The sequence below is a fragment of the Aptenodytes forsteri genome, unplaced genomic scaffold (genome assembly GCF_000699145.1).
Source record: "Aptenodytes forsteri isolate BGI_AS27 unplaced genomic scaffold, ASM69914v1 Scaffold237, whole genome shotgun sequence".
Lineage (NCBI taxonomy): Eukaryota > Metazoa > Chordata > Aves > Sphenisciformes > Spheniscidae > Aptenodytes > Aptenodytes forsteri.
The window spans coordinates 2,515,559-2,527,730 of NW_008794451.1; the positions used below are offsets into that span (position 1 = coordinate 2,515,559).

Genomic DNA, 12,172 nt, shown 5'->3' on the forward strand with positions numbered 1-12,172 from the left:
TGGGCGCTGCTTGGCCTCGCGGAGCGCCCGCGGACCCACGTTGGAACCGCACGCTGTTAAAAGCCGCGCCTTTGGGAGGCAAAAAATACTTCCGCAGCCTTTTTTGAAATTGTTCTGGTTTATTGGGTTTTTTTACTTTAGAAGATCCGAAGTTGCCATCCTTCAAAACGGCAAAATGTGGGAAGTTAATGGCTGAGACCTTGTGTAGTAGCTCTGAAGCATAAAGAAAATTGCTGCTGGCGCACAAAGCCCTTACTTGCCTGTCTTCGGGTTGATATTGAACACCTTTTATCCCAACGATGAAAGTTTTTCAAAAACAGCCTTATTTAACTGAACTAACATGAAGGTCTTGATGCCCTTCTTGGGAAGGGTTGAGTTCCCCAGATACCTCTGGGAAAGATCTCGGCCTTTTTGGGTTTTTTCCTTTCCTTAAAGTACTGACCTTTTTCAGTAGAACAGGCACAGCGAGGGAAGCTGCAGCGAGTATTTTCCCATCCTGCTGCTGTGCCTCAGAATTGGCCGGGATCTGTCTCTCTCCACGCCCCCACCCCCCTTTTTTTCTCTCTGCTTCCCAACTAAAAATACAAAGCTGAAATTACTGATTATTTTCTAATTATTGTTACATGCAGAACTGAACAAGGATGAAAGATTGAGGTGTTCAGGCTTTGTTCGGAGCCCTGTCTAAGCAAAACAGAAGTTTATTTTGCACTGACCAAGTAGGATTTTATTTTAATCATAATCAAAATAAAAATTTTATTTTAGAACAAATGTGTATAACAGTAAATTTATTTCTACTCAGGCACAAATTTCTCAGCACTACTGCTAACAGTAACGATTCATCTTTCTATTTGAATGTGTAGAAAAGGAGCTCTGTATGTTAATTGGAAATACTTATTTTGTACTTAATTATCCTGAATTGTTAGTGGCTAAAGCACAGGAATATTTAACATAGAGATGCAGGTCATTCTCCAAAGACATAATGCAATAAACACTATGCTGATACGAAGTTTTGTTCCAGGTGTTTAGATTGTGCCGTAGCCCTAAAGGTATAACACCATGTATGGTTTTTAATTTGATCAGCTGTTAGCTACTAATTTTCCTTGTCCTTTCTCTTTTTTTTGGTAAGTCTCCAGTGTCACTTTAAGTCAGTGTAAACTTTGCCCTCAATTTCAGCAGGAGCAGGCTGCTATACTCAAATAGCTCACTGGAAAACAAGCAAACAAAAAAATTCCCTAGCATGGACCTAAGTAACGTCATAAAAATGATTCCCCTCTGCCCCCTTACGCAGTTTCTACCTTCCCTGTAGAGAATTTCTATAACGCGACAGATGTGGTGATACAACCAAGCCATGTTACACAGTTAAAGCAGCACAGCTTTGTAATACTGTACACGCTTTGGAAGCTAGGTGCCTTCAATTCCTTCTACCTTTGGGAAATGAGAATGCCCTGGGAGAATTCAGACCTTAAATCTGCATTAAAAGGTGAGAAGGTCTGTGGCACAGCTTTGATTGGCGTAAGAAGTCTAGTCCTGTCTTCCACCCTGTTAATGCACCCAACAAAGAGACCTTAGGGATGACACTGCATAGATTGTGTTCTTGTACAAATATGTATGTGTATATACATAAAAGTGGCAGATCTTTGTTATAAAATGTCTACTACTGAACTAGCGCTGGTACTTGCCCATCAATGACGTCTGCCATAGAAATGCTAGATTTAGCCATCTGTTGGCATTCTTACAGGTTGTCTAACCCTGCACATTGATAAAATTGTATGCATTCTTACAAATGATTAGGGAAAGGTTCAATATAAGCCCAGCCTAGCATGATTAGAGCATATTTAGTTTAAGATTTGAAATGGCTAAAACGCTTTTGGGTTGAACCAGTTTTTAATCTCTTTCCAGTTAACTTGGTATGAACTCATACAGACAGATTCAGCTTTCAGATTCTTTCTGTGTCAGTTCCCTTACCTAAAAATGTTTGCCTTCCCTAAAAACGTTGCTATCAGCAATGCAAACGGGAATTCCACTGGTTGGAGAGTTATTCTTTGTTTGTTTCACAGGTTCTAGATGGAGCAGGATTAGATGTTGATTTTCATCTACTGTCTCCAAAAGGTGAAACTCTAGTTTTTGATGAAAGAAAATCAGATGGAGTTCATACGTAAGTTTAAATTCTTCAAACTTACAAGTGTTACATAAAGTACTTTTCTGGTTTCTTTAACAAATATAACTAAAATAAAGGTTGAGTATGTTTTATTCCTTAGTATTATAAAAGACTTTCTAATAGGACAGTTTGAGAATACCAATTACCTTTTTATAAACACTGAATGCTTTTTACATGGATCCGACCATGAAGTGAAGGATATTTTTGTTTTAATGATAGCTGTTAATGGTCAGTGAATGAAAATAATTATTGTGGAGTTGAAAAAGGTCTCCACATCTAATTTCAAAAGATCTTGTCAGTCATATAAATAATAAGCTGAAACGTCCCCTATTTTTCCAGTCCTTTTATCAAGATATGTAGTAACTATTGTAATTTTACTATAGAGTATAAGAATTCTACTCATAATATAGTGCTTTTGATAATATAGCGCTTTTGTAATGATTAACAATGATTCAAAATCCCAATAAAGGAAAATGAAAGTAAGCTGCTGTCTTCATCATTTTAAGCCTTTAGAGTCGGTGGGATTGTTTTGCTGCGACTGTGCAATCTGTAATGTGTCTTTAGAGTTCTTATTTTTATATAAAAAGCATATTCAGTTATTTCTAAGTGCATGATTGTCAGTCTTAGAGAGGAAAGTTTGCTTACAAAAACTTGCTTTTTGAGAACCAGCACAAAAAGTGTAGTAAATTTAATGACATTTTGCTTATGTACACAGGGTGGAAGCAGAAGATGGGGATTACATGTTCTGCTTTGACAACACATTCAGTACCATTTCTGAAAAGGTGATTTTCTTTGAACTGATCCTGGACAATATGGGAGAAGACGGACAAGATCAGGAAGACTGGAAGAAGTACGTTACAGGCACAGATCTCCTAGATATGAAATTGGAAGACATTCTGGTTAGTGTTTGATCTTTAACTCTTTTCAATCTAAGAACATTCAGAAAAAACCTCAATGTTATTTAGCCATTCTGCCTTGGTCTGGTGCATCATCCTGGAAGCTGTTCCAGTTCCATATATTGCTTTTACTGATACATGAAGCCTAGCACCATGGATCTCTTGCTTCCACACAGAAGCTTGAGAATATTTTCAGAATAGACACTTAATCAGCAAGAAGAAACTGCCTAGCTCTCAAAGTCACTGTTTCCAATTCAGCTTCCTTTCTTCCTACTGCTAAAATGGGACATTTTTCCCTAGCAGCAATGAAATGAATATTTATAGTATTAAAGTATTGCTTAATCCCAATGATGTAGTTGAAATCACTGCATAGATTTTCATCAGTGTTTGAAAATAAAGTACTGTTAGCCTCTTCTTCCCATCTTTGCAGAAGTGCCCCAACCAGCGTATGGGTTAATATTTCTATCTTCAATAATGTACATATTACTTCCCCCCCCCAATTTTATTTCATCTTTTCAAACTAATAAACAGGACAGGAGTTAATCTGTACCACACTGCAGGTTCACCTTTGCAGGCATTCTATGAATGGTAGTGTTTGCTTAAACTGTACGCTGACCATACTTGATGTAGGATGAAGACTACGGCTGAGTCAAAGCTTTTATTTCCTTTCATGATCATTAAATGTTGAGATTACACTAGAAGCAGAGGGTCATTTGGTGTTCCTGTACCACTGTTCTTAGTGCTTGGAGAGATGCAGTAAACCATTGTTTGTTTGCTCGTAGCTACAGACAACAGGTATTTTAAAAACAAACAAACAACATCTACAAACACTTACTGATACACTGGTGTAGAGAATGACATTGTCTGTATTCTATTTATTGCAATAAACAAAATGCAGATTTTTAAACAACAAAACAAACTTAATGTTTAAGATCTTTTATAGGTGTACAATACACTTTTAAATAGTTAAAACCAAACATGGAATCTGAAAAGCTGGCCAGATCTTCTTTAAAACTGGCAATCAAGACAATTAGAAAAAACAAAGTTTATAGGTGAAATTGTGAAGAAAATCCTTCTCACACTAATCACAAGCAATACTTGAATGGATTTGATAGCTACTTGTGTACATACTGGTATCTCTCCCAAAAGAAAAAGAAATGCAGAACTTGTCTTTATTCAAGAGCCTTGCAGGTCTTACAAAGTAGGTAAGTTTTGTAAAGTTAACACTAGTATTTGATGCCATTGTTTACTTAGTCCAGTTACTACTTTAGTTGCAAGTTCTGTGAGGAGTTACATAAACACTTAGTAGTTTAACTTTTTAAAGATAAACAACATATTTGCTGGGGGAAATGGGGAATTGTGTCTTATTTTTAAAGCTCTTCTATGGTGTCGATGTTCCTTATTGTGCAACATATGAACTTTAGTATCATCATAAAATTATTTGGCTTCCAAAAGTAGCTCTTTTGAAATATTTGTTAAATACGCAACAGAGAAAATGTCCATGGAGAAAATGTTACTGCTGGGTTTAACTTTTTTTTTATAGCCTCCTGTTACTGCACACATTACTCTTCTCACTAGAAGTTACTTCAGGGTCCCATAATCATGTCAAGAACATAAATCAGCACTTCATGAGATCAGCTTTTAGGTTGTGACTATCTAGTACATTGTGGATGAAACTTTAACAGATTATAGGACCAGGTTTTTACTTTGTAAACGCGGAATAAGGAGTGGATCTTGAGCTGCTGTTGTTATGGCCAGAGTGTTCATGTACTTCCTCTGGTTCCCTGAGACACACACTGTGTGTCCATTGTAGGACCTCCAGTTGTCCAATTCACAATTTATTGTCAAAATTTGGCTTTAGTATCAAAGCTGAAACAGCACTTTATAGCCCCTACAGTGAAAGCATAAAAAGAAGATGGGAATATAACATTACTGTACTTCTTTTCTTTTGCTACAGCTATAGTTTGGTAGTTTGCATTAAAAAGTGCCTTAAATTGATTATCCAGCAGAAAAAAAACATTTGTCTGCTACTACATAACTTGTTTTGAGACTAGTTCTGTAGAGATCACTGCTTTTTACTTGTCGAATACCTGGAATCACAGTTCCCCAAGATACATGGAATATTAAAAAACTGATTTTAGGTTTGATTTCTCTCTCCCCTCCCTAGCCTGTAAAAGGGAAAAACCAAATTACTACAGAACCTTAATGTTATATTAATTAAGCTTTTTTAGGAGATAATAAACAGGCTGACAAATTAATGAAGACTCTGTGATGAGGTATATATTTTAAAGTGAAATTAACTGTCTACTTGGCAAGAAATTAAATTACAGGTGGTAATACAGTATTAATACTTCGTATGTGTTGCAAGCTATAAATTTAATTCAGATGTTCTTTTTTCTTCTAAAAATACTCTTTTGTTACTTACCAGGAATCCATCAACAGTGTCAAAGCCAGATTAAGCAAAAGTGTCCAGATTCAGACCCTGCTCAGAGCATTTGAGGCTCGTGATCGAAATATACAAGAAAGCAACTTTGACAGAGTGAATTTCTGGTCCATGGTCAACTTGGGAGTAATGGTGGTGGTATCAGCTGTTCAGGTTTACATGTTGAAAAGTCTTTTTGAAGATAAGAGGAAAAGTAGAACTTAATATTCAGCATGATCATAAGAACATAAGAGGTGTGGGGGGAGAGGGGGAGCAATAAACTACTACAGTAAAGGGAAGAAAAAAAAAAAGACCTTTCAGATTCTTTTGAACAGGCAGTAGACATCAGGTTTTCAATTCACGTTGGGCGTTTTGGTGGTTTTTTGGTGGTGATGGTCTTGTTTGCTTTTGTTTCGTTTTTTTAACATGAACAGAATGTGTTGCCCCAAGCTCTTCCATTTCTGCAAGTGCTACTAACAATATCTTTTTTGTACTTGTAGCATTTGTTAATGACTAACTTACGCATAGTGCACAGGATGCTTGGTGCATATGCAAAGTAATGTTAATACTGTCATTTTTTCACGTTCACATAAAACTTTAAATGGTAACTTAGACATTGGTTTATTTGCTGTTAAACATTGAGTAAATTTACATGTGTGCCTAAGTGTTCACGGGATTGAGGACCAGGGGGGTAGTCTGTAGTTTCTGTAGTTACTGTCATTTATCTTCAAAGTTACGTGTTTTTAAAAATCCTCAGCTTTTGTTGTACAGCATCATGGAGAAACACTGGGCTAACATTGCGAGAACAAAATGAGAACTCTTTTTATGTACAGATGACTAACATCAGCACTTTAAAAAAGCACCATCAATGTGAAATTGAGTCAGTGTTGAAAAGAATTGGAGAAAATAGGTGCAATTCCTGTTCGTAAATCTTTGTGTCCTGTAGTTTTACAACCCTATTTTCCTTTTTGGCTGTTACATGAGATTCAAGAGACAAGTGACTATATGGTAGACAAACAAATGCACATACACCTTGAAGTATGGTTTGCGAACTCTTAGTTACTGTAACCTCATGTAATAAGATAATTTTCAAGAAGTCATTTCTCATATTATTCTTTCCCTTTAATAAAAGGGAGAGTGTCATAATGTGAAAACATTACCTTAATGTTAATTTTTGTAGTCTCAAAATCCCTCTTATTTGCAAATTATTTTTTATTAGTTTTTGTCTACTATGTCTATGACTAATGTAGCAGTTAATAGGGTGATTTACATAGGCATGAAGAACTAAAGCTGTTCACTTAAACTTTCCCTTTTTGCTCACGCTCACAAGTCTTTTAGCTGTATAAGTACACTCGGTTCATATGAGCAGTGTTTCTATATCTAGCTGTTTATATGAGTAAGGCATGAATTACATGAGCAGTAAGTACAGGCTTCAAATTTTAGGATCAACTGAATATGTAATATCACTTAACTAAGGCAAAGCTATCCTGAAACCAGTAATTTGTAATTTCTAGATAAAGTGGCTTTTAACAGTGTAATGAGGGCATGGAGAATTTTTGCAAAAACCCCTGGTGTATGAGAATTAACTTTTTTTAATAGTTCAAAGTTAGTAATTTTTACAATGTGCCAAGTCACTGAAGTTTCCTGTATAAGTGTGTTAAACTACATTTCATCACAAGTGTTTTTAAAAAACACTTTTTTAAAGAAGTGTTTTAAAAAAAGTGTATGTATTAGTGTTCTGCCTGTTGTTGGGTCATCTGGGTACAAACACCAGAATTGCAATTTCGAGACTGTGATTAAAAATTACTTTATGGAGATAAAACAGGGTCGATAAATGCATGAAGAAACACTTTGTTCAAATTAAGCAGATGCTAGCAAGGGCTACAACATAGGCATGAAGAACTAAAGCTGTTCACTTAAACTTTCCCTTTTTGCTCACGCTCACAAGTCTTTTAGCTGTATAAGTACACTCGGTTCATATGAGCAGTGTTTCTATATCTAGCTGTTTATATGAGTAAGGCATGAATTACATGAGCAGTAAGTACAGGCTTCAAATTTTAGGATCAACTGAATATGTAACATCACTTAACTAAGGCAAAGCTATCCTCAAACCAGTAATTTGTGTAATTTCTATAAAGTGGCTTTTAACAGTGTAATGAGGGCATGGAGAATTTTTGCAAAAACCCCTGGTGTATGAGAATTAACTTTTTTTAATAGTTCAAAGTTAGTAATTTTTACAATGTGCCAAGTCACTGAAGTTTCCTGTATAAGTGTGTTAAACTACATTTCATCATAAGTGTTTTTAAAAAACACTTTTTTAAAGAAGTGTTTTAAAAAAAGTGTATGTATTAGTGTTCTGCCTGTTGTTGGGTCATCTGGGTACAAACACCAGAATTGCAATTTCGAGACTGTGATTAAAAATTACTTTATGGAGATAAAACAGGGTCGATAAATGCATGAAGAAACACTTTGTTCAAATTAAGCAGATGCTAGCAAGGGCTACAGTACATAGAAACAGCACTTCAACTTCAAACAATGGGACCTAGCAATAATATTTCTAAGTAGTTTTTATAAGCAAGAGTATTGTTCCTTACAGAACTTGTTATAGAGGGCTCCAAAGCCTGTTGATCTACTTCTTTCTGCAAAGTTGTGTCCAAAATAAGATTGTTTCCCTTTAGGGTTCTGCATATCTTTTTCCACATGATGCTTTCTATTCTAAACTGCCTGGAATTAGAAAGCTTATTTCTGTGATCAAGATAGAGTCTAGGAAAAATTAATTCTTCCTGCTAGAGTGGCAAATAATATTCTTCTGCCATTTCCCTGTACATCTCCCAGTACCAATATACCACATATCTACATCAGGGCATAAGCCAAAGCTCACTGGACTCAACTTCCAAGGTTTTAATCAGGTCCCTTCAGGACAGGCAAATAAGATTCTTAGGGCTCTGCCCCTTTTGCTAGGAGATCTGTCTTTGCTTGCATCACCATGAGTGTGATGCTACAAACCATCTGCAAAATGCTGAACCAGCTCTGTGAAGCTGTGACTAAGACATCTACCTCTGATATATCAAAGCTACTAGATTCTAGATTTCAGCTTAGACCTCCAACAGATGAGCTCTGCCAAGTCTTCCAAGGGCACCTCAAGGGATTAGGTTCCCCAGCTGCTCTGCTGTGCCTCTCTGACAGTGGTTATACATCCAGTAGCGAAACAGATCTGATCAAAGACACAAGACTGAACTGCAACAGTTTCTCCAATTATAAGTAGCAGTCTCTGGTAGAAGGAAAATAATGCAACGATTGTCAGAGTTCATCTGGAAGAAATTACTAGTTTGCAACTAAGAGCTCTGACTGTATTTTCTCCCCATTCAAGAAAATTATAGAAACAAAACAGGGAATAACTATAAAGGTAACTGCTTTGCCTTTGGCAGCTGGAATATGTTTATCATAGGTGAAGGATTTGGCATTTAAACTTGCACCTAAATAAAATTTCATTTGGATTTTGAAGAGTAGATTGCTTTTGATTATATAAAATTTACAAAGGAGAATAAATCAGTTTTTTTCTTAATGGACTTTTTATTCAGAATTAAATGTTTTAAGACTTGCAGATGTTGAATAAAATTATGCAAAACTCAGATTTTCAATAAATGAAGTTTAAACCTGTGTTTGTGTTCTTCATTTTATAATGAAGGAAGAATGCTTTACCTATGAACACGGCAAAAGATCAAGGATGCTAAGCTAACAAGAACTTTGTTTTTAGTAATGCAGCTTTTTCATTTCTTCTTCATGCAGTGTTCAAATTCTGTTCTTACTATAAACCAAAATCAACTTTATCAATGCAAATAGCTTAACATTTCCATAGGTGTCAGATCAGAATGACACCAACCTCTCATCTTTGTAACTTCAAAATTACACGTATTTTCTGTTATCAGATGCATGTGAATGACATCAACCTCTCATCTTTGTAACTTCAAAACTACACGTATTTTCTGTTATCAGATGCATGTCATCTGATATGAGGCTCATGTATGAGCCTTTTCCCCCCCCCCCAATATTTGCACCTTAATACTTTCATTCCATATTACACCTGCAGTTTATTACATACAGAGAGAACAGCATAGCTTACAGTTATGCAAGCAATAAGGTTAGGAGCAATTATGGGAAGACTAGTAGGTACTGTCTTGTGCAAAATTACAGTAGAGGTCAAAAATACGACTGAGACTAGTAAAGTTTGTGCTCAAAGCAAGAGACAGTAAGACCCTCAGGCCAGCCTAAGTCAAGATAGCTTGGTGTTAAATCAGCACCTGTGACTTTAGGAAAGTGTTTGTCTAGTTGAGTATTACTTGTTTGTTAGTAACTAAACGAAGTCCCAAGTTTCTCACCTCAAAAAAAAAAAAGTGAGAGGAAATATCCCAAGGAACAGATTATGGGAATCTGTAAGCTTGTGATACCACAGAAAGGCAGCAGCAAACTGACACTTGAACTCAAAAAACACTTTACTGCTCTAAGCCAATGGCCATCTGTCCTCACAAACCCTTTTTAGTAAGGATTTTACAGAAGGTACTTTGTCTTGATACATTGTTCTAACTTGTGTGCATGTTTGTGCATTTCCAATTAACAGCAGTACATAAGTCACATGAAACTATGAGAAGAATTAAAAAGAAACCCGTATTTTTCAGCAGCAAACATCAACTGACATCATTTGATGACCTGTTGAGTGCTTCCATTAATTCTTATATTTTCCTCCTCTGAAGAAACAATTTATTTCACAATGTAGGCATTTTAATTTCTGATTAGGTATAGTCAACATATTAAAAATAAACACCTAGGGAAAAATAGAAGGAAAACAGGAAAGTAGTATCACAGAATATCAAACTGTAGCAATTAAGAATCCCATAATATAAATTACTACTAGTTATATTATTACGTACTGATTTCACATGATTTGTAAGAGAATACACAAGATCCTGAGACTAAAGGCTCAAAATTTTGGAGCCGTTTTTTCAGCTTAATCAAGTAATACACATGACAAATGCGACCTTGTTTACCATTTCATAAGACTCCTGAGAAACCTGGGCCTGTCCGGAAGCCTGCTAACCACATTGTTCAAATAATGAAACAGGAACTTCCTTTTTGTACTGTGTTTTGAATCGATGAAGTAGATACCATAAAATACAAAGGTACAACATTATGTTGCCAGATTGGGCAATTAATGGTAGAAGGAACAGCGCGTTTGACTTGAAAAGGTACATGCGCAGTGAAAACTATCAAAAGCCATTTTGGACAAAGACATCAGAAACGCATGCAAAAATTCCCTTTCCTGGTCTCTTGAAGCGTGCACAGTAAGAAATGACACCTTCTGCCTTAACTTCTTCCTACGTACCACACAAAACTGTACCTCAGACCGGCACAAGTCCATTGCAGCTCGCATACTCGGCAGCGCAGCACTTCCTTGTTTAACTCGGCTCATTTGTCAGGTTGCAGCACTATCTTCAGCGTCCCTGACCATGTGGTACGGTGGTGAGACTACTTTGCTAAAAATTTTATTCAACCAGCCACAGCAATTACTTTTATTTTTCCTTTCCTGAGTATTTTTAAAATATTTACATGGCAATCTGTCCTAAAGACTCATTATCCCCAAGTTAATTAAGACAGCCTGGAACTAAGCAGATTGAGCTATATCTGATGTCTTTAAAAACTAACAGTTCCTGAGCCTTCCCTAGTTTCAAAGAACAATTCTCTTCGAGACCATTTCATTTTAAAACTTACCAACTTTTGGCGCAGACAGGAGACACACAACTCCTAGTTATTGCTGAGAAATGGCTTATGTCAAGCCAGTCCTTCCTTTTTCACGCTTTCCCCCTGCTCCCGTAGTACCCTATCACAGAAACTCACTATTCATACAGGAGGAATGCTAGTAGAGAGGTGAGTAAGCGCCATATTTATAAGTTATTGCAGAGCAGATGTCTGCTAATAAGCTATATGCCTTATTGTATGATTTTGTTTTCAAAACCAACAATTCACTTAAAGTAACTGTTTTTATCACAAATAAAGATAGTAAGAGTAATAAAATAATAATTTTAAAAAATTTAATAGCAAACACACCTACACTGCTGAAGTTTCACCAAAGCATCTGAATTGCATCATCTTCTCTCGTGCTATCAATTGCTATAGCTGAGGACAGTTACTGAGACTTGGAGCCCATACAGCTCACACAGCTCACAAGTCCCTTTCTTCCCTTAGTGTGTACCAAGTTTCTGGAAACAAGATATCCTTCTTCACTCTCCATGTGCTACCTGCCAAATTGGAATACAGGTGTGTAAGGAAGGTATAGAGTTGCCAAGAGACAAGTTCTAAAAGCATGTATCTATAGTCTGTATCTTTATTTCAACATTATGTTAAAGGACCTGACATTAACCATCTAATTAAGGTCATTTTTCTATTATGCTGCAGGATTTCAGGGAGTGGTGAAAATCAAAAGCCAGGTCAAAAGATACCCACGACTGTCCAGACAAAAAGCTTCTGACAGTTCAATCAATCCCGGTTCCAAACAGTTAATGAGAAGACTCTTGATCACATTCTCTGGACAGGAAAAGGGCAGAACCAGACACCCCCCCCCCCCCCCCAAACCCCTTCCCCGCCGCTCCCAGGGCTCTGTAGTCCTTCTTGATAGTCCTCAGACTGCTCCTGGCTGTGTCA

General features: G+C 36.6%; 1 protein-coding gene across 1 annotated transcript; it reads left to right on the plus strand.

Annotated features, from left to right (window-relative positions):
- Positions 1-1,440: 1,440 nt before the first annotated feature.
- TMED5 (transmembrane p24 trafficking protein 5) lies at positions 1,441-7,353 on the plus strand. Its single transcript, XM_009290489.2, has 4 exons — positions 1,441-1,512; positions 2,058-2,155; positions 2,874-3,057; positions 5,483-7,353. Exons 1-4 carry the CDS (start codon positions 1,441-1,443, stop codon positions 5,699-5,701), a joined length of 573 nt encoding a protein of 190 aa, XP_009288764.1. The 3' UTR covers positions 5,702-7,353.
- The last annotated feature ends 4,819 nt before the right edge of the window (positions 7,354-12,172 follow it).